Raw genomic sequence first — 23,101 nt, 5'->3', positions numbered from 1 at the left:
TACTGCAAACTTTGGCTCATTTAAGAAAAGAAACTCGTTTCATCATTATAACGTCTCCAGGAATGCAGTGAAGCACCTTCAAGATTTCAGGATGCTGCAATAGAGAATTTTGGCCCTTAGAGTTTTAGCTCACAGAGGAAGTGCTATCGTATGTACTTGCCAACTTAACACAGTTTATTTTCCCAGAAAGTTTCTTGAAATTTGGTAGCAGGGGGCGGCAGAAGGTTATTGGGCAGATGAGATTAAGAACTTTGCAGGCATAGTGTGTGCGCAGCTGGCAAAGGACAGGGTTAATTGGAGAGACATGGGAGAAGCATTTGCCCTGCAGTGGGTGTAGTCAGGCTGATGATGATGATTATGGCATTCTTTAAATGTGGGTTAAATTTTCTTAATTGTTTCAAGCTGTGGAAAACGCTACAAAAGCTGGCTGATTTCAGGAATAACTACTTCATCCATTGCACGAAGCACGGTTTCCGCACTTGAGAGCGTAGCCAACAACCAGCAAAACTAACTCGCGCAGTGATGGATAATGCTGTCCAAACAAAACACAACTAGAGTTCACTTTAGCATGACTCGAAATATTCATTGTGAAGCCTGATGGCTACAAGTTTCCACAATCATTACTGTGGCAGACCGAACAGATGAACCCTCCATAACCAAGTGCATCGCCCATATATTCTCAGATTCCTCGTGGAACATTCTTACAGGTTGTTTGTCGTGCAGGGTGAGTTACTGTAGACATGATTCAACAGAAGGCGCTTTGTGGTACTGAGTAGTTGTTTGGACGTTCATGGATGGATGGATGGATAAGTCTGAACCATTTAAATTGGGCGGTGGCTCAAGCCACCTATCCATGACTTATGAAATTTTACGCTTGTCTTGATTTTAGCCACCAATCAGATAACCTTTGCTTGGTTACTTCTACCCGTTTAAAATATACTTTCTCTTCTCTGTCCTTAGACCTCAATGCCTTGGATAAATAAGCCCCGCTGATCTCCACTGTAGGGTGAAGCCCTTTACAGAAAAGTACCAAGTGTTCAGCTGTTTCCTTCTCTTCGCACGCAACACACAACGTGTCTATCTCGTGGTACCTGACTATATGTCTTAGTCCGCAAAACTCGCGTCCTGGCCTCAAACAACAAAGAGCTTCCCTTACAATTATAATAGGTATTTTCTTTGGCAACTTCCTGCTTAATGATCCTGTATGTTCTAAGTGCCGATTTCGTCAGCATTCCTGTTTTCCACAGAGCTCTCTGTTTCTTTAACCTTTTTATTAACTGATAATTGCTGATTTGCCCCCCTAGTGCTGTCCATATATTTGCTTGCCAATTTTCTAGTTGGCTTTCTCCATTTCGTGTCAACATTCCTTATGTGCAGGTATCTGAAAACTTTCCTAGCCCACTGCTTTTCCCCCACTTTTCTCAATCACTCCTCAAATGCTATCTTACTGCTAGCTTCTCTGCTCTCAAACAACGCCCATCTCATATCACTCTGTATTCCCTGATTTGGTGTGTTGCCATGTGCTCCCAAAGCTAGCCTTCCGACGCTGCATTGTTTGACTTCTAACCTTGCTTGAACATGTGGTCTCATGCACAGAACCGCATTACCGAAAGTCCGGCTAGGAACCATCAGCCCTTTCCAGATCCCTCTTACCACTTCATACCTATTGTAATTCCACAGTGCCCTATTTTTTCATGTCAGCTGCATTCCTAGTAGCTTTATTCATTACATATTTTTTATGCTCTGTCAGATACTCAGCACTGTTATTTATCCACACCCAAAGATACTTGTACTCATCCACTACTTCTAGCGTGAACTCTTTTATTATATACTCGACGCCCTCATCATTAAATATCATGACTGCAGATTTTTCCTTACTAAACTTGAAACCTATTCTATCTCCCTGTGTACCGCTTATGTCTATCAACTTCTGCAAATCATCCTTGCTGTCAGCCAATAGCACTATGTCTTCCGCGTATATTAGTCCCGGTAATGACTATTTAATTAATTCCCCTTCCTTTAAAAAAGAAAGGTTGAAGCCTAGTCCGCTCTTCACTAGCTTGGTGTCTAACCCTTGCAGGTACAACATGAACAACAAAGGAGACAGAGGACATCCTTGCCTAAGCCCCGCTGTATCTCTATAGGCCCTGATACATTTTTCCCCATTTTATATGCACTCTGTTACCTTCATATATATCTTTTAAAAGATTAATTACTCAATCTTCCTCATCCAATGCACCCAGTATGTCCCACAAATACTCTTGAATAACGTCGTAGGCTCCCCTAATATCCAGAAATGCTAGCCATAGGGGCCTGTGTTTCTTTTCAGCAATCTCTATACACTGCGTCATTGAAAACACATTTTCCTCCAATTCCTTTGTTTCCGGAACCCATTTTGTAGCTCCCCTAGCACCCCCTCATTCTTCCCCCAAGCCTGCAGTCTCTCCTTTCTAATCTGCATCACCACTCTGTAAACCACAGATGTCACTGTTATGGGACGATAGTTCTTTAGTCAGCTTTGTCCCCCTTTCTCTTATACATGATGTTCATTCTACTTAATTGCCATTCATCGGGGACTTTGCCATCCACTATCATTTTATTCACTGCCTGTATTAATGTTTGCTTGGCTTTTGGTCCTTGCTTCTTTATTAACAGAATCAGAATACCGTCTCCTCCTGTTGATGTGCCACTAGGAACCTTTTTCTGTGCCCTTTCCCACTCTCTTTGCTCAAGTGAAGCAATTGCAGTAACTGGTTTATTCTGCTTTGATAAATTATGTGCAACATTTCTTAAAATTTTTCTGTCATCCTTGTTCCTATGGGTTTCATTGGTTCATCCCCTTCTAGTCAAATACCCTGATCTGTAACAATAAACATTTGCTCTAGTCTAGTCTTGTTATTCATTGCATTTATATGTTTCCAGAAATTTTGAGCTGCTTTTCTATCCTTTTTATTTACTTTTGACATCCATTGGGCACCCTTTCTTCTAATTTTCTCATTAATCATATAGGATGCTTGCATTCTAAACTTTATGAAGGTATCCCATTTTTTTTGTCTACTTCAACTTCTGGTTCCCCTCTCTTGGAATATGTGTTCCCTGAACGTTTCCTGGCGTTTCTATATCGCCCTCTTGACCTCCTCATCACACCGACCCTTGGGTTTGCGCCTTTTCCATTTTTGCTTTACTCGCACTTTAGCTAGCTCTAGCTCAATTAATCGAGTTCATTTAGTATAAGTCCATTCTGTTTAATTATCCTCAAAAATTACTTTCTCAATTTATTTGGCTGCTGCTTCCACTTGCTTTTCTGAATAAAAATTACCCTCTGATGGATCATGTCGCTTCAGTCCTACATTGGTTTCTCTTCTGAAACTTAACTTGATACGTTTGTAATCACTGCCTAGACTTTTGGAACCATGTTCATCTATGCTCATTACGTGTAATCTATAATACATCATCTGTGACATCAGTGCATAATCTATCGTCGAGTGCAAACTCCCTGCCTCCCATGTTATGAGCCCTTCACACTTCTCAGTATTGTTCCATAAAACAAAATCATGCATGCCACACACATCCAGCAGCATGCTTCCTGTCGAATCCGTGTACCCATCCAGGTCTTCTGTATATGCATTCATGTCGCCTAATATAATTATATCGCCCTGTCCTTCTAGCTCATCAATGTCACTTGCAATACATTCTAACATTTTCCTGTTTTCCTCTTTTGCATTAGCTCCTGTCCACAGGTATACAAACCCAAGGAGTGTTTGCTCCCCTGCCACATTTACTTTTAGCCATAAATGTTCCTTGCATCCCAGATTAACCCTTTGAAAATTCATACTTTTATGAATGAATGCCCTAATTCCACCACCCCTTTCTGGTGCCCTCTGTTCTATTGCAATATTCCCATGCATAGTCTGGGTTACAGGGTGGTTGCTCCATGTCTCCTAAGATGTGTTTCCACTAAACCATATACCACTATTTCCTCCCATTTCAGTCTATTCCTGCCACCTTGCATGTTAATGAAACATATCTGAATTAACTTGGCCCTGGCACTTCTGTCTATTTCTTCTCCTATGGTTCCATTGTCCCTTCGATCTTGGTTCTTCCTTCTCTACACTGGTTCCCTCAGAGCTCTGGGTCCCCCAAAAAAAGCTGTTGCCTGGCGACCTATCCTACCACCCACCCTTTTTCCAGTGGCACCACCGTAGTGAATGCCATCCTGTGCAAAAGGGTGGGGCCTGACCTCGTACACTTCCCTGTTAACTTCCATTACCCCGTATGTTAGTCGTCAACTCATTAACCTAATTACACGGTTAGCCTCAACGATCCTCCTTTCCGTTTCGCTAGCCTCCCTCTGGACTTCTGGGATTGTGCATATGGCCACATGCAGACCCTCAGAGGCCTCTTAGGCTACGTATCCCCACTTCTAACTGCTTCTCGATATTCTGGCTCCTCCCTTTCAGGATATCATTGAGACCAGCATGGATAACGGCAAGGGGTTCGCCATCCATGTTGCCCCATCACCTCCTAGGCTTTGGCCATTGCGTCTACCATGCACTTCCCTGATGGGGCCTCGACCTGCACCCGCCTGTCCGCCTTCACTGTCGTCAAAATACCTTCCTCAACCCTCGCTACGCTTGAGTCACCGACTACCAGAATCCTCCTGCGCTCTTACCGTTCGCTTCCTAACTGCGACAGTTGCCCTCCGGATCGCACTAGCTGTCTCCCGCCACTGTACGCTATTGTCGCGAGTCTCCATGCCCATTTTTACCTCTCTGTCTTCCCCACTCAAAGCCTGCTGTGCTACAGCACTGTAGGATCGGCGAGCCTCGTCCCCCACCTGACACTGCTCCAAACCGGAGTACCCTGCCGACCGCGACCTGAGTGCTTCTACCTGCTCTTCTAGCTTGGCCCGCTTTTCCCGTTCCTCTTTCAGCTCGTCCACAATTCGCTCCAACAGGTCGGCATTAGCCTCCTCCCTCTTAAGCGACTCGGCAACCTGAGTTTCTAGCTTAATCCGTTCTTCTCGTTCTACCTTCAGGTCCCTTTGGAGTTCTTTAATCCTAGCTGCCCATTCCCCTTTCAACGTCCAAATGGCCTCCTCAAAACACTTATGTATGTATCTTGCACGCTCAAAAATGTATTATCAACATTACCTAGTGAAGAAGCTGGTACCACCGTCAATGCGATTTTAACCCGATGGCATTAAGGAGGCCGTGTCCAGAAAAGCCTGTGTTAACGCTAACGTCGCATAACATTAGCGAGAAATCCATCAATAATGCTCACAGAAGGAACCAAGGTAGGCCGCCTAGGTGGAGCGGTGCGGTCTTATCGCAACGTCCACCGGATTGTGAGCAAACTGCCACCATTTCAGGTAGCAGTTAAATTAATGATTGCTTGCGAGAGGTTGCTCGAACCGGTGGCAGCACCTGTCATCACAGGTCAGTGGCGCATCGCTTAACCACGTAAAATATATGGCTATGCACAGCTCAGTGTCTAGTTGCGCAACAAGTGTAATATTTTTGGTGACAGGTGTTTACATCATTGTTTCCATGATTCGTCCTATTGCCTTGTATTTTGCTGAGTTCTATATCCTACGAATCGCCTTATTACACAGCAAATCGTTGCTCCTTTCTCTTCCTGCTCAAGCGCTGTGCAGTTACTGCATGTATATGGCGGGATAAGAAGTGACCCAGCAAAGTGAGTTATTCGTCTGTCCGAAATTACGTGGTTCCTTGCACACGCACTCCAGAAAGAGAGAGAGTTTTCATTTGAACTAGACAAGAAAACAAATGTGACTAATTATTCGGAGATATACTGGTGGATTTGCCAAACGAGCATGCGGTTTGATGATATTAGCCTAGGTTGACCGAATTCTTGTTGTATTTCAGCTAGCGCGCAAGATGTGGTGGAGGTGGATATGCTTTTGTTTGTACTGAAACAACTGGTGGATTTGCCGAACAAGCATGCGGTTTGATGGTGTTAGCCGAGGTTGACCGATTTCTTGTATTTCAGTTAGCGCACAAGATGTGGCGGAGATGGATATGGTTTTGTTTGTACTGAAACCAGCCATTCAAAATTCTTGTTTCCATTGTGTTTCACCCAATTGGCAGTGAAAGAGCCTCCGGGTGGTTAGATGATCGGATTGCTTTGTTGTGCCGAAATATTCATTCTTCTCTAAATAACTATTTTTATTGCACTAAATCACCGCAACACTTTCATAAGAATAAGGGAATGGAAAGCGATGTTGGTTTTGCATTTTCGTCATATTTTCATCAAGATAGAAAAATCGGCCACAGTGCTTAGCGTTTGTATGTTTTTGGCGCGGTGGTGGGAAGACTGCGGTGATTGTGATTAGCGTCGAGGTAGCGGGTGCTGCACTATTGATCGCACGATTAAATTTTGCTCGTGTCAGAAACGATTTCTTCATGAGGTTTGTTTTTCCATAGAATCATGTCGGTCAGACTGGGCGCTAAGTAACATAAGGTTGTCAAACATTGTGGTTGACTGTGGCTGTGCCCGGCTCTTCAAATACACTTAAATTTTAGCACCGGGACTGCGTAACCAGGATCATTTTCGAAGAACTCGGCATACTCAGGAATGGTTAGACGGGGGGATGAGGAGGGGTGAGTTTTTTTGCAGACAGGGCAGGGGCTTTTTAGAGGCTGAGTAAAGTTGTTTTTGTAGGTGCTGTGCGCAAGTGTTTCATTGGTTCCAACAACGCTCTCGGAGCGCATAGAAGTGAGGATTTTCAATGATATTGTGCTTGGTATTGAAATCTGTCTCGTGTTTGGGGCGGTTCAGCAATAGAGTGCGCTTTATCTTTTCAGTTACGAGCCTGAACTTTCTCCGGGACTGACCTACCGCCCAGAGCACCCCCGCGTCACTCTTCTGATATTTGCCTCTGGCAAAATAGTGTTCACAGGTGAAACCTCCGACAATTCGTGCCTTGCCGGGAAGGGGTCATCTACTCTCTACCTCTGTCATGTGGCAAATGTTTGGCCGATGTGTTAACGAAAAATTAAAGGAGCACCAATATAATGTCTCTCGTGTCGCTATCACAGGCCACGTAGCAAAACATTGCAGAAACTCCAAAGACAACGAAGATGACGATGACGAGGAAGACAACGACGACTCAAAAACTTGTTTTCCCCTTTACAAGGAATGCTCTGTATTAGGTAAGAACCGCGACTCGCTAACTAGGGAAATAATTTAAGCCCACCTGATAGCTAGGACTTCAGATCAGTGTATCAGCACTCCCTCTGTAGCCTTGTCGGATAAGGAAACCCGCTACCTTGATTGTGAATGAAAACTCGTGCCTGCTGTAGGGGTGATATTTTGCACTGATGACTCTTGTTGTTGACACGTGCCTGATGAACTGGCGATGTTTGATATCACGCAAGTCAAGCGTGCTTGTATTCTTTTCCCGGCCACCAGGCCAGTATTTATACTGGCTGGCAGCCAATAAACGTTTTAGTTGTGAGTCAGCGCTGTGTGTTGTGTCTCCTCTTCTTTGTCCCGTCTGTCGCGCTGTTATGGATCATCGTCAGCACCAACTCGCCCAACAACTGGTATTGTCATCATTCACATACCTTTCTGCCAAATAATTCTAAGGCATCACTTAGTTGAGCGTTTTAGTGGCCAGGAGGCAGCTGGGCGAGGGGCTCCTGTTCAAAAAAAAAGATATAACTCTCAAGGTGGAGGAATTCTACAGCATGAACGACAGTGGCAAGTATTGTACTTAAGCTGAATGAGAGCTACAATCTGAAGGTTGTGCATTCTTTCATTCATGCATGAGGTAGTCGAAAAGCTCCACAAAGACGTGGAATCAGCAATGTGTAAGGCAAAAACTCAGTACACACAAGTGATAGGCGATGTGTCATCACGGTAGTGCAGTCGAGCCTTCTGGCAGTTGACGCAGCTCCCACGCAGAGGCACACAAGCCGAAGAAACCTGAAGGCAATGAAACGAAAACAGCTGTATGCAGAGTACTTTGAACATTAAAGTACAAGTGTTCAGAACTGAGTCCGACAGCATTACGGCTTCATCAGAAGGGGCCCTCTCGGTAACGATGGATGAAGACCTTTTCAATGCTTTGCTCTCTCGGCTCCCCTCTTTCGGGCTTGCTTTATGCCCGTGGCAGCATGACAGCATGATTTCTTGCATCGGCTGGAATTTCTGACAAAAGGATGCTCCGGCACAGCACCAGCCATTCTGTGTTTGCGGCAGGACTCGCGCCCGCTGGGAGGGCAACTGAGAGGGGAGGGCGCATTTCCGCGACGGCTTCATGGCGGTTGGCGCCTGGACCGGGCATGTGGGTGACACCTGTAGGGCAGAGAGGAGAGTTTGTGCTTCGTCGGTGAGCACGGTGCCGGGCTTTAATAGGCAGCCAAAGGAGGGAGCTTTCTGGAATTGGCCTGGGTTTGGAGAGGGGAAGAAGCTAATAAGAATAACATTTATGAGTTAAGGGTCAGAGCAAATGCAGTGGACAGCACAATGGTACTGCAGAAGAGGTATTCCTCTTTAACCAGGGACGAGGGCCTTTTCAAGCCAAAAATTATATTGCAAATATCATTACGGAGCGGGGAAAAGAAGTAAGCGCTGGGGTAGTTAGGGTAGTGGTAAGCGCTCAGAAAGGAGGGCAAATTATGCATTTTAGAAACTGCAAGTTATGAGACCGTTAGATACGTACATGGAACTTAACTGACGAAAGAAATCTGTAAACGTGAAGCAACTGAGTGAGAAAGTTAAATGTAAAGAGAAGCTGGCATGCTCTATGTGCCGTATGTAGCATAAAAGCTGTCAAGTTGAGGCTATAGGCAGTAAAAAAAATCAAATATATCAAAAATTGACAAACAGGGCAAGGCTATTATATGTTTCAGAGAATAAAAATGGCCGAGGAACTCTAAAGAGATCTTTTCAGTACCCGAAATAATAAGGATGACATGACATAAGCAGTGGTACAGATGAACTGTACATTCCGCTGGTAGCGAAAGAGCAAGTAAGCAAAGCCTTACAAGAAATGAAACGTAGGAAAGCGGCTGCTGAGGATCAGGTAACTGCAGATACGTTGAAGGGTAGCGAGGAGGTTGTGCTAGAAGAACTAGCCACTCTGTATAGGCAGTGTCCCACGACCTGGAGCGTATCGAGATCCTGGAAGAAAGCTCACATTAACAGTGGAAAGAGACGTCAAGGACGTTGTAAATTACAGACCGATCAGCTTACTGAACGCTGCCTACGAGGTATTTACTAGGGTAACTGCTTAGAGAACTATGGGAACATTACTCATCAGTAAACGCAAGTACAGGCTATTCGTCAGCTGATCACGCTGACACTATGAGTCCGGTGTTGGATGAGGGATTCAGAGTCGCTCTAGGCGGAACCACAGGTCAGAAACGACGCTTGCTCCGAACACTGCCAGGACAGGGCTGCCGACGAGTTAAAGGAGTTGGATGATGGGAGGAACGTTACGAGAGGGTTTATTTACATTTATTTACTAGATAGAGATCAGAATGAACAGCTCTCCGAAGAGAGGATCTCAAGGTAGGATCATAATGGAGGACCCCAAAATAGAGCATGATGGAGCATCCAGAAGGAGCACACAAGGGGAGCATGATTCACTGCTCTCGCCATCCAGCTTTTATATAGTTCTCCGTCCCTAGATTCCCCAGGCTGAGGACGTCTCCGCCAGGGTGGGAGTGGCCTAAAACGTATTATCGCGTACAAACAGGCTCCACCGCACACAGAGACGCCCTCGTCGGGTGTCGAGTCAGGCAGAGAGGAGAATGCCCGCGGGTCCACTCCGACTGCTGAGGGGATGACCTCGTAGCTAGCCGAAAGATCCCATGCACCGCCAACACCCGTTCTTTAGATGTCAGCCCTCGCGCCAGGCAAGATCGCACAGCCGGGTCAAGAAGCCGGAAGGAGTCGCTTCGTCATTTGCCATGCCTGCGAAGATTAGCGCACGGCGACCTCCAGCTCGCTGCCGTATCCGCACGCTGAACGTCTTTTACCAGGAATGAGGCCACATTAGTTCCCTCAGCTTAGTCACGGGCATTTGGGAACAATAGTTGCCGCTGGTTCGCTGTGGTGGCGCCTCCGTTTCGCTTACTTGGTTCCCGGAATCCACCCGGGCGAGGCTCTCCGGTACTCGGGTCGGGAACGTGGGAGCGATTCTTATCGCCTGGCTCAGAACCATCGCGAAGTAGCTTAGTGTTGGTTTCCAACAGGTGAACCTTGCCGACGACGCCGCTAATACAGACTGGCGGACGCCCGAATGGAACCATACCTCCGCGGCCCAGAAAGTCTCGACTGGCCAGCGTTTTCAACCTCTGGGGATGAAGAGATGGGCTTGCGTCCACGTTGATTTCCTAGCTTGCAATGTCAACTTCAAAAGCAAAACGAAAGCACCAAACCACTAACAAAGGAAAGCATTGACAGGACGTTCCAAACAACAAAGCACTGCCCCACGCGCTAGCGCCCGGAATTCACTCAAGACCTACCAGGGTTCCTTCTAATGCCAAACAAAATCCTGGTCGACAATAATGATTCGTAAATTTTGCCCGAATCTAGGCTCAAAGCGAGCGTCCCCGTCACATCTGAGGTCGCCAAGGACAGACTGCCACGTTGTACGATAAGCGGTGGTGTGTCAAAGCCAATAAATTTTGAATAGAAACTTCATCCCTTATCCATCAAAGATCTGATCCCCCTAAACCACCCGAATATCGAAAGTCTTTAAAATTTGGCCCACACTCAGTTTAATGTACGGCGCTTTTCTCAAAGAAGCTTGATCGCTCGAGACTGAGAATCAATAATCCAGTTCAACTCACAAAGTTGCGACTGCGCATCACAGACCTTACTCACTCTCGTACTAGCGAGATACTTCCCTTAAACTCATTGTGTCAATGTGACACCTCGTCGCCGTCATCTATACACAAAGCTGCTACAGCTGTTCTCCACAAAATTCTGCAGCCAATATTCATTTGGGTAATCTTCGTATGCCCCAATGGGCTAACTAACCAGGCGCCGCTAAACACAAGTACGCAAATACGCACAAATACACCTACTTTTATTGCCTCCGCAACGCAATAGCCATACTTCCGTCACTGTAGAAACAAGCCTTGGTACCGCAACCAAGTTTAACACGTCTGGATCTATTTAAGATACAAAAGCAAACCTGTTCGAAAATTTCAAACACAAAGGAACTTGCTAGCACTCAGCGGTTCCACCGCAAGCAGTTGATCGCCTACTCGGGAACTATCCTCACTGCATTCTTGCGAGTGTCCTTATCATTTGGCAGCACGGAAATTTCTAACTCAATTACACGATAGCCGTTGTCGAACTTATATGAAAAAAAACGACCATATTCGATCAACCCTAATCGTTAGCCTAAAATAAAGTAGCCTTTCCCTCCCCGATTTCACGCACCCCCCCCCCCCCCCCACCAAAAAAAAGAAAAAGAGGAATAAAAAAACGGCTACTTCGAATGGCTACATGGGAATGAGGGCTGACTGACTTTCCCTGGTTTGAAAGGATCAGTCTTTCAGACGCGCCCGCCGGGGTCGCGCTCTGACTGATTGTACTGCTTTCAACTCGTGACAAACGGCAACTAAAAACCGCTATTCTTGACCGTCCCTGTCATCTCTACCGCCCCTCGACGCGCTCAAATGGTCCTGGTAAATCATGCAAAGTCGAGAACCGACTCCTGGCGACGAACCGCGTCTAGCTCGAGAAGCTACAGCAAGACTTTGATTTGAGATTGTTGGTTGTAGCATGACATGGTTTACGCAAAAAAGCGTACAGGCGCAAAAAGACGGAGACAGCACACACACAAGACAGGACTGGCGCCATATTTTTCAACCATCAGTTTTATGTTCAGCGTGGTGGTGTTTGTATTGGGTTGTCTCTTGCACATATATTGAGTGGCATTTATTTATTGTATGCTGACAAACGTGTCAGTGACCGATTTTTATTGACCTCTAACGCGTTAAGGTATTCAGATATGTGGATGACTACCTAATTTTGCTAACCCATCACGTAGGTTCAAAACTAAGCGTCATCTTTGAAAACATTGTCACCATTTTCAGAAATGAATCAAAGGGCTTCTTTTTACGCAAGAAGTTCCCCGCGGCAATGCCCTGCAGTTTCTTGACCAGAGACTTGTGTTTAGGAAGGACAGACATGTTTGTTGGTCCTACAACCCCAGATCGTGTAAAAGGCTACTCCCCTGCGGTAGTGCACATTCAAAGCTAATCAAGCGTGGAATCGTTTCCACATGCCTGAATGCATCATTGGAAAACTCTTGTGAGCATGAGATGGCACAGAGTTTTGATTCGCAAACTGAACGCATTCACCAAGCAGGGTACCCAAAACACCTCATCACTAGTATCAGTGAGAACCTTGTTAAGAAGCGCAAGCCGAAATTAAAGGGTGATCAGGCCCAAAAAGAGAAGGATAAAGAGAAGCAACCGACAGTGTAATTCCCCATATTCATCGGCTTTCACACAATATAAAGTGGCCAGCAGGTATAAGGTCAATGTGGTTCTTTCTGCTCCTTGCAAGGTGTCGCGCGTTAGCACCTTGAACAACGTATGAATGGTCTGGCAATGCATAAAGAACCACCAAACCCGCGCCACTGATTGTACGGCTGACGTTGTGTACGTCGTGCCTCTAAGCTGCGGTCAGGAATATATTGGCCAGACAGGCCAGTGCTTTAACGAAAAGGTGAGCCAGCACAAGACTGCTATAAAAAATGGTTATGGCAGCCACATGGCCACTCACTGCAAAAGCTGCAAGTGTCGTCCGGGTTTTGAAAATACTAAATTCATTGCAAGGTCTAAAGACAGATTAGAGCGTGTAATCATCGAACCTTATTACATCAAGCAGAGGGGTCATATCTGCAAAAGCAAGCCATTTGTCTCGTTGTCAGATGAAGAGATTAGTTTCCTTAACGTTTCATTATCAGCGATATAATCATTGCTTGGTCATTTTGCACTTGTGCTTTTGTTATGCCACTGCTTGTATATATCAATGCTTGTTTTTGCTCTATTTTTATCTTTGCCTGATCGTGCGGTTATTAAGTATTTTTTTTCCATGAATAAACTTAGTTGCAAGTTGGCGCCAGTCCTGTCTTGTGTGTGTGCGGTCTCCGTGTTTTTGCGCCTGCACGCTTTTTGCGTAAACGATGTCGAGAAGCTACCGATTTTTCTCGAACCAAGTAAGCTCGACTGGGCTTCGCCCTGCGCGCTTCCCGGAATCCTGTGCGGAAATTGAAGGACCCATCATTCTGAAGTGCACGTGCTGAATTCGCTTAACATGTGTACCATGGCTTAACAAGGCATGTGTAGTCTCTGTTACTGTTGGTCGATCCCTGCGCTCTTGTGCGCTGGGTGTCTCGCAACCTAGAGTCTTGTGATCTTTCGGGCCGCTTTTCTTTTTTTCTACCGCCTGTCTGTCAGGTCGATGTGGTCTCGGTCTTCCCGCAGGCCGATGCCCCTTGAAAACATCGCTCTTCTTCTGCTTGCAAGATGCGGTCTTCCCTCTCTGTTACGCTTTTCATACCTTTACAAGTCCCCCCATTCTCAGCCTCGGGTCGGAGCTTTTCTAGCTCCGCTGCTAGCTTCCTCATAGTCTCTTTGAGAACTTTTTGCCTTCCTGCAGCTCTGCCTCCTGATTCTGCCTTTCCGTTTCTTCAGTTGTTTTGCGTTGCTGTTTTTTTGCCCACCTTCGCGTGTTACCCCAAGCAATTTCCAAATCATCTTCTAATTCTGTTTCAAACGTTTTGATTGCCTGGATAATGTTCGAATCTTTTGCGCTTTCCTCCACATCCACTCCTAACTCATCGCATGAAAACCACAGTTCTGCCCTCGACAACCTCGTCAGGTCCACGGTCGCTGCCTGTAAATATTGGTTTTGCTCGCACATGGTGATTCTGAGCTACTACCCTTTTGCTACAGACATACACCCGATAAACCAGCAGTTCAAATTTTTAACCCAGAATTTGAAGCCTGGAAGATCCAAAGCAAAAACCGAGCACTCACCTGCAGATGCAGCACCACGTCACCCGGTTCATCTCACTGCTGCCAACCAGTTGTTGGATATGGCACTTCAATCCCACCGCTGCCACCAGTTGTTGGATGAGGGGTTCGGAGTCACTCTAGACGGAACCATAGGTCAGGAACGACCTTGCTCCGAACACCACCACCACCACCAGGACAGGACTGCCGACGAGTTAAAGGAGTTTGATGATGGCAGGAAGGTTACGAGAGGGTTTATTTACATTTATTTACATAGGTAGGGGTCAAAATGAACTTCGTTCTGAAGAGAGGATCTTAAGGTAGGATCATAATGGAGGATCCCAAAATAGAGCATCCCAAAATGGAGCATGCTGGAGCATCCAGAAGGAGCACACAAGAGGAGCATGATTCACTGCACTGGCAATCCAGTTTTACAACAGTTCTTCGTCCCTAGATTCCCCAGGTTAAAGACGTCTCCGCCAGGGTGGGAGTGGCTTAAAACTTGCATTATCGTGCACAAACAAGCACCACCGCACACAGGGACGCGCCCTCGTCACGTGTCGAGCCAGGGAAAGAGGAGGATGCCCTCGGATCCACTCCGGCTGCGGAGAGGATGATCTCGCAGCCAGCCGAAAGATCGCACGCACCGCCGACACCTGTTCTTTAGATGTCAGCCGACGCGCCGGGCAAGACCGCACGGTCGGGTCAAGAAGCCGGAAGGAGTCGCGTCGTCATTTGCCATGCCCACGAAGATTAACGGACGACAACCTCCAGCTCGCTGCCGTATCCCCACGCTGAAAGGGCCAGAGAAAGGGGTGTTGCGAGCAAGTCATCATCCTTTTTCACTCGTACCCAGCAAGGTTTTAGAAAGCACTTTTCTTGTGAAACACAGCTAATCAATTTTACAAATGATATTAACTTCATACTTCCTGGTGGCAGTGAGGTTGACTGTATCTATTTAGATTTTTTCAAAGCATTTGACAAAGCCGCTCACAGCTTGCTTCTTCACAAATTAAGTAAACTTAACATCGACCAAAATGTACTACGATGTATTGAATGCTTTTTGTCTAATAGGTTTCAGTACGTGCACGCTAACGGCATTAACTCATCATCGGTTCTTGTGACCTCCGGCGTCCCACAAGGTTCTGTTATCGGTCCCTTGCTGTTTCTAGTATATATATTTTTTTTATTTATTTATGAAATACTGCGAACACTAAGTCCAAGCAGGGTGGGCGTACAAGTGAGCGAAATAAGAAAGAAATAACACTAGAAAATAGACAGAAATAGCACTAATTGGTTAGACCTCATGGGGGAATGGTTGGTTTATTTGATTCCAATCTATTATAGTTCGTGGGAAAAATGAAAACTTGTAGGTGTCTGTTTTGGCGAATATAGTGGTTACAAAACTAGGGTGGTAACGTCGAGTTTGTCTGGCAGACAATCGCTTTAAGTATAATGAGGGGTCCAGACCAAATTTGTTCTCTAATAAAAGCGCAAGGAACTCTAACCTGAACTTTTTCTTCGGAGTTCAAGTTGTTCAATTTGGTTAATTTCCGTCAAAGTGGTGGGGGAGTCAGTCTTTGCATATTTATTAAAGATGAATCTAACAGCCTTTCCCTGTATTCGTTCCAAATTGGCTATGTTAGATTTAGTATACGGGTCCCACACTACGCATGCGTATTCGAGTTTTGGTCTGATTATAGAAGAATAACAAAGTAGCTTGATGTTAGGAGGCGCGTTCTTCAGTTTATGTCTTAAGCAGCACAATTTGCGAAATGCGGAAGAGCAAATGTTATTGATATGCAAGTTCCACGTTAATTTGCTAGTTATAGTTATGCCTAAGTATCTGTAGTTAGATACTTGTTCAAGAGGGGACGAAATTAATTTGTGTGTGTAACTATGTGGTATGTTTTTTCTTGTTATCGGAAGATACACACTTTTGTCAGCATTGAGAACCATGCCCCATTGGTCGCACCATTTCAAAACATTGTTCAAAACATTCTGGTCATCCCTATTAGTAATTTCTTTGAATAATATACAATAGTCTGTGAACAATCTAATATGCACTGATGGGCTAATTACTTGAACAATGTCATTAATATATAAAAGAAAAAGCAGTTAAAGTGGCCGCAGCTCACTCAGGATAATCTAGTTGGGGGGATAGGAGAGGGGCTTTAGTCTTTAAGTGGGCGTAGTTAGGATGAAGGTGCTGCAAAGAAACTTTGCAACAGGCCTTTTGACAGCCCTTTGGTGGAAACAGCTGCAACAAGGTGGGAGCAATTCTCTTAAGAAAACCATGGAGCAGTGTACCGAAATGTGTGGAGTGCTTTGTTTTATCTACAGTCTTTTCCAAAAGTAACCAAGCAGTCATACTGGTGGTTGTAATGGTCTTGGAACCGAGCAGTGGTGTTTTGGTTTCCGATGCTGGCCCCTGCTCCCTGGCTCTGGGTGTAAACTTGCCAACATAAGCCGCAAGAAATCGAAAGCCGCACTTGCTGTCAGCTTACTGTCTTATCATCCAAGGAAGTAGAGCGAGGGCGAAAGCTTAAGTCATTCAGTTTACATACTCAGCTGGGCATTGTGGGCCAGCATCGGAGACCGCAGCACCGTCTCACAGCTGCGAGCCCGCACCAGCTGTCAGTGCGACTGCTCAGTTACTTTTCGCAAAGACAGTACGAGCTAGTTTTAGCATGTCATCTGACATGTATGCATGTCATTAAGCAATAATTCTGTAGGTGCCTCTGAATTATTGCTTTCATTCTAATCATATTTCTATTTCTAATCATCGTGTACCACCACCCACAAACTTTAATTGCTAGGACCTATATTAGCACTGTGGTTGCAAGGCACTTCCTATCATCAGCCACTGCAAGTGCAGCATGAAGCATAGTCTCATACACAGTGGCCAATGCTTTGTGGAGCTAATGTCTTCAAGCAGTGCGCTCGGTTTGTGTAAAGTTTGTGAGTGGGGTGTTATATATACATGCTGCACCTGTATATTACCACATTGCACAATCAATGAAACAGTAATATTTTTTTCATGCAGACAGTCCTTTAATGGCATAGCTTGCATGTCCTGCATTCTGATCCCGTGGTCACCAAATGTATCTGCTACGTACGGGACTAAGGAAAAGGCATGGTTGCGTGGTTTGTTCACTGTCTGACAAAGTCCAGAAATACAGTAGTCAACGATTGATATATTTAAACGATAATTTTAATGTCACAAATCAAACCGTAATTTTATAGCTTCACGCTGAAAACAATAGTTCTTTTGCAAGTCCGTACGACATTTTATATCCTGAAAAAAGCACTGCATTTTAAGAAAGCAGAGTGCTATGCAGTAAACCTTCCGGCTGTTGCATCCCCTCAACGTCAGAAGCAACGCTTTTTAAACTACTGTAGTCTTCGTCAACTATGCACTGTACCTTTTTATCAACATAGATAATCGGGCTACATGGCGAACCTTTCCTTGACCTGCCATTGCCATAGTGTCGTATTGAAATCGTGGATTTGCCTGTTATGAATTGCATGCATGCCATAGCTGGAGTGGGTGGTTGAAGTCTGCATGTTTTATGTGCAGCATGCGGGAACTGGCACTGTGTACAGTGGCTTTGTTTGGGTGCACTGATCCTCTTTCCTTTCCTTGGCTACTGCTGTACTTGCAGAAACTAATCGTCACACACATAGCCATACCAAATGATGAGTGTTGCAAACTGCAGGAGCAGGTGGTTCATAAACGTGACCGAAGCACATGTCAGGGTTCCTTTCATTCACAACAGAACAAGCAAATTGTGCACAGCTAACAAGCTACTCTGTGAGTCATTGAGTGCCTTGTCTCTTGACAGTACGCAGCAGGAGCAGCTTGGTTTGCTCGTGTGACAGCTTTGACTACTGGTGAGCACGCATCATATGTGTTTATTGAAACTGCAACAACGCAGCTTTTTGCCTTGCGTCCTCTATCCTTGTTGCTGATGTAACCTTGTGAGAGTTAATAAAATATATCGTAAAAAAAGTCACAAGGTTTAAAAGGTGCTATTGAATATGCACATGGATGTCATGAAAGCCCCTTTTTTCTGCTGCCGGCTGCTATACTAAAGGCATAATAAAATAAGTGCAACTTTCCCGTCAGGTTTTAGCTGAACTGTAGACTGCTTCAGTGAATAATGTTTCAAATCTAGTTGGTGAAACATTGTTTTAACAGAAATGTGGCTCTTGAAAAAGTAGGTCTGGGATGAGTGCAAAGTCCGTTTTTATACTTTGACAATTTTATTTAAAAGGAACCTCTCTTCGCAATGAAGAACCATCTTGAAGGTGTATAGAGGCCCTAACATTTGAGTGTGTTTTATTCTTTGTAATGATACATGAGGCATTATTATACATGGATTACCATGTGGTTTTTTCCTACAATCGCTAAGTAATTTATAATTTAATTTCTTTCGTGTGATGTTTTGGTTACAACAGCCGAACGATAACTGTGACGTCAAAGTATGCTTGGAAGTGTCGTGAGACATGAAAAAACTGCGATATAATCATAGGTTCATTGTTTTAATTCATTACAGTGCTTAAGCCAGCTTGCCTTAAGAGCTGGAATGGCAACGAATGTAGAAGTAGTGATTATACTGCAATTTTGTCATGCCTCTCGTGACATATACTACACTTTGACGTCATAGTCATCGTTCGGCTGTTGAAACCAAAACTGAAACAGCATGACAGAAGAATTTGATTATAAAATATTAACCGTTCACGGCGAATAGCATGTGGTAATTCATGTAGAGTAGTGTCATCTGCATCACTGTAAAGAATAAAACATGCCACCAAAATTGGGCGTCTATTCTCTTTTAAGAAAAGGTGTGTGTCATGTCCAGAAACGAAAACAGTAGCGCTGAAAAAACACACAGACACAGTAGAAGAACGACGTAGGACGAGCGCTAACTTCATCTGACTTTATTCCTTGAAAGGCGAGCAAATATACAGAAAAATCTTGGCATGTGCAGACAGCAATCTGACGTGCGATCAACAAAACCGTTCAAGATATACAATCTCAGCTTTAGCAAGGTTCACAGACGTATCGTTGACACACTCTTTTCCTCTTTTTCTGACATGGTACGCCTCTAAAACCTCTCGTGCCCTACTATCACCACTCCTGCCCAGAATCTTTACCTCATCAAGTCGTGGTTCACACTTTTTACATTGTTTGCAATTTTCCCCCGCCGAATGTTCCGCCGGTCGATGACACACCGCGCACTGTGCGCAGTGTTTGGGTAGACGCGCTCCTCCTGCTTCCTTGAGCGAGCGCGCATGCTCAGCTGCACGGTCATTGATGCACCTGCCCATTTGGCCTACATAGGCCTTCCCGCAGATTGATAAGCAAGTGGCTCGATTGGTGGGGGCCGGGTTCCCAAGCTCGGTTCTCACAGGCGTGGCAGAAGGCCTCCTACAAAAAGTCAAGGGCGCCATGTTTAAGCGGCCTTCGGAGCGTAAGAAGCCAGCTGCGAGACCTGAAGTTGTGCCGTATGTGCACAGGGTCGCCCACAACGTAAAAAAGGTGGCAAATAGGCATGGCGTGCCAGTGGTGTTTTTTCGGCTCCACGTAAGATTGCTCAGCTCTGTGCACGCGTAGCCAGCGATGAAAGAGGAACGGTTGCAGCAAAAATCATAGAAAACACTTTGTGAAGTGTTGCACCGGCGTGGTCTATGAGATACCACTGACCTGCGGGAAGGCCTATGTGGGCCAAACGGGCAGGTGCATCAATGACCGTGCAGCTGAGCATGCGCGCGCGCTCAAGGAAGCAGGAGGAGCGCATCTACCCAAACACTGCGCAGAGTGCAAGGTGTGTCACCGACCGGCGGAACATTCGGCGGGTGAAAATTGCAAACAATGTAAAAAGTGTGAACCCCGACTTGATGAGGCAAATATTCTGGGCAGGAGCGGTGATAGTAAGACACGAGAGGTTTTAGAGGCGTACCACATCAGAAAAAGAGGAAGAGAGTGTGTCAACGATACGTCTGTAAACCTTGCTAAAGCTGAGCTTGTATATCTTGAACGGTTTTGTTGATCGCACGTCAGATTTCTGTCTGCGCATGCCAAGATTTTTCGTTATATTTGCTCACCTTTCAAGGTATAAAGTCAGATGAAATTAGCGCTCGTCCTACGTCGTTCTTCTACTGTGTCTGTGTGTTTTTTGGCGCTACTGTTTTCCTTTCTGGATCGAAATGAACCATCTAGTCCAAATAGAAGTTCTTTTAAACTGTGTGTCACGTGCCCCACCATGATGGCAGGCGACCAGGGTTCGATCCATGCGGTGGCTGCCGCATTTCGATGGAGGAGAAATGAGAGGCACTCGTGTACTGTGTAATATCAGTGCACATTAAAGAACCCCAGATAGTTGAAATTATCCGGAGCACTCAAGTACAGCGTCCCTTCTAGCTAGGGTTGCTTTGAAAATGTAAAACCCTAGAAGCGAAACCACACAAAGTTGTGTCATGCAGATTTTTGAAGGGGTTACGGTCGTCTACCAGCAACTGCCGCTAGTTCCAATCAAGCTGAAATCATGTACGGAGACAGGAGTTGGATTTCGTCACATTATGCAGCTGTTGTCGCTGCAAAGAATAACTTTCGGAACTTATTTACAGCAGAAAGCAGTGCAAACATGAGAGCTGAGTACACTATGTAGTGCCCCTCTGGACAGTAGGAAAGTTTCACCATTTGTTGCAACATTAAGTACTTTCTCATCATATGAGATTAATGCTCTGTAGAAAACTAATTTGAGTTCTGGTTGGGTGGCACCATTTCTAAGCAAATGCTTTGACCACCAATTTTTAAAGTGACTGTGCGCTGGTTTCGACAGTGCACAAATGTGGTGTTTTCCTGCAATATGTGCCTAAACTGGAGTCTTGCACGGTCTAAACTAAATGATATTTGGATGTATACTGTGCATTTTAGTAACACTTCATATCTAAGGTTGCTAGAGAATTTTCATTTGTACTATGCCACATTCCTTAGGTGCTAAGATCATTTCCAGCAAAAAGAAATTTACATGGATTAATAAAATCACGGGTAACTATTTATAACTTAAAAGCCAGTACTGATGCAAACTACAACGTTTGCAATGTGGCTAGTGGTGGTTGGAATGCTCACCTATACTTAGCTTTTGATGTCTGATGTTTATTTCAGGAAGAGCCGTGCTGCAGCCACGCAAAAGAAATTGAAGAACTTCGCATGGAAAACAGCTCTTTAAAGCTCGAAAACGGAAGCTTAAAGAGGGAGCTTGAAGAGGCGGAGAAGGCAGCTGGTGAGCTTTTTGTTACTTGAACAGTTGTACTCTCAGCATGCTTCTAAATTTCACTTGCTGCTTCTGCTGCTCAAGAAAAGGAGAAGCAGTTTAGGCTGTTATATGATATATTGCTTGGTTTTTACCTGTTAAAAATTATCTTGCAGTAAGATCTCTTAGACCTAAATTTTTGTATAAAGTTTTAATTTCCGGTTTGTTTAACGGGATACATGTCAATTATTTTTTGCACTGTATTTCCACTTTGGGAAGATGTACACGGCATCAGTGGACATAGGTCACCACATTTGGTCTGACTTTGCCAGGTAAATAATAGCTGAGTTTATTTTTCTATGCAGTTTGCTACAGCATGCAGCTGAATGGTTCTGATGTGACAAGTAGCTATCAGATCACGAGCTCTATCACGAGCAGGTATCAGATCACGAGCTGTGCAAGCACTGCATTATATACAGGGTGTTTTTTAACCCTTTAGATTTTTAAAAAGAAGGCGCTGTTAGTAGCGTGAATGCCGCCTTCACGGAATGTATATCCGGCTCGGCGGACCCAAGATAAGGAAATAGTGGTCAGAGTTAATCAATTAATTAGCCAAATTTCCGGAACTTATTTTTTAACTCTTCACTTTATGCTGCATATTGTAGTCGCAATATTGAAAACTGTAAAGACTCAAAGCTAATACAATTTGCAGCATGTCCCTAAGTGCAACAGGTATTGAGGTATTCGCGAATGAATTTTCAGCCTTTTCGGATCCGATTCGGCCACTAACGCTCAGAGTGCGCCGGATATCCCGCTCACGATATTACGTAAGAGATTGATGAAATGATGACAACAACCGGCTGCACCAAGGCTATAGCTGCGACTGTGGCAGGCAGGCGCTCGAGAAGAGCGCATAGTCACTGCTTCCGTGAGCAGCTCGCGCTCTGTTTTCATCATTGGCATTGAACTTGGTGCGTTTCCTGCCATCAGCGGCTTCAAAAGAACAGCACGGTGATAATGTGCTAAATTTCTCTTTCCGCTCTGGCTCGGCCAAGAAAGGAACGGTGTGCAAGTTGTTTGCTTGTGTTTTATTATTTTTCATCAAAAGTAATTTCAAAAGACGTGAACTGATGACTGTTGCCATGTCGTATCTCGCTGACTAGGTTTTGTGCATCAGTAATGCTCAAAGTGGTTGCCTTCAACCGCCACACATGCCATAAATCTCCTTCATAGAGTGCAGCACTCGTTTCACAACCTGCGGGGGTATATTCGCACATGCCTTGAATTATTCTTCGTTTGAGGTCTGCCATGTCTTCGGGTTCAGTTGCGTAGACTTCGTTCTTGACGTTACATCGAAGAAAGATGTCTAATGGGGTTAAGTCGGGTGAAGTTGGTGACCAGAACATGATTCCACCGCACCCTGTCCACGGACTGGGCAAGTTGCTGTCGAGCCAATCCCTTGCACGCGACGAGAAGTGCGCAGGTGCCCCGTCGTGCTGAAACCACGAGCTGCGGACTTAACGGGATCTCGGACATGAAATCACTGACAGCGCCACTTAGAATGCTCGCTGTGGATGACTGCTGTTAGATTTGCTTCCAGAAAGTACGGCCCCACTACTTGATTTGAGTAAATGCCACACTAGACATTCACTGACCACCGGACTTGGTGGTGGTGTTCCTGGAGCCAGTGCAGGTTCTAATCAGACCAGTAGAGGCCATTGTGTACATTAACTTCCCTGTTACGGCAAAAGTGGGCCTCGTCCGTCCACAAAAGTTTCCTAAAGAAGTCTGCGTCTTCATCACATTTGATCTGTGCCCAGTTGCTGA

The 23,101-nt window shown here is 45.2% G+C and overlaps 2 protein-coding genes across 5 annotated transcripts in view; both read left to right on the top strand.

Annotated features, from left to right (window-relative positions):
• LOC144111921 (TATA-box-binding protein-like) overlaps window positions 1-7,485 on the top strand; it is a 51,244-nt gene extending 43,759 nt beyond the window's left edge. For all 4 annotated transcript variants that reach the window (XM_077645012.1, XM_077645010.1, XM_077645024.1 and 1 more), the window contains one exon: window positions 6,828-7,485. In XM_077645012.1, coding sequence (XP_077501138.1) covers window positions 6,828-7,011 — 184 coding nt within the window. In that variant the 3' untranslated portion in view covers window positions 7,012-7,485. The remainder of the gene's footprint in view (window positions 1-6,827) is intronic.
• Rcd5 (microspherule protein Rcd5) overlaps window positions 1-23,101 on the top strand; it is a 101,330-nt gene that overhangs the window by 20,256 nt on the left and 57,973 nt on the right. The gene's annotated exons all lie outside the window — the stretch shown is intronic.

Source organism: Amblyomma americanum, chromosome 1, assembly GCF_052857255.1.
Source record: "Amblyomma americanum isolate KBUSLIRL-KWMA chromosome 1, ASM5285725v1, whole genome shotgun sequence".
NCBI classification, from domain to species: domain Eukaryota; kingdom Metazoa; phylum Arthropoda; class Arachnida; order Ixodida; family Ixodidae; genus Amblyomma; species Amblyomma americanum.
This window is presented reverse-complemented; position numbering and strand designations above follow the sequence as displayed.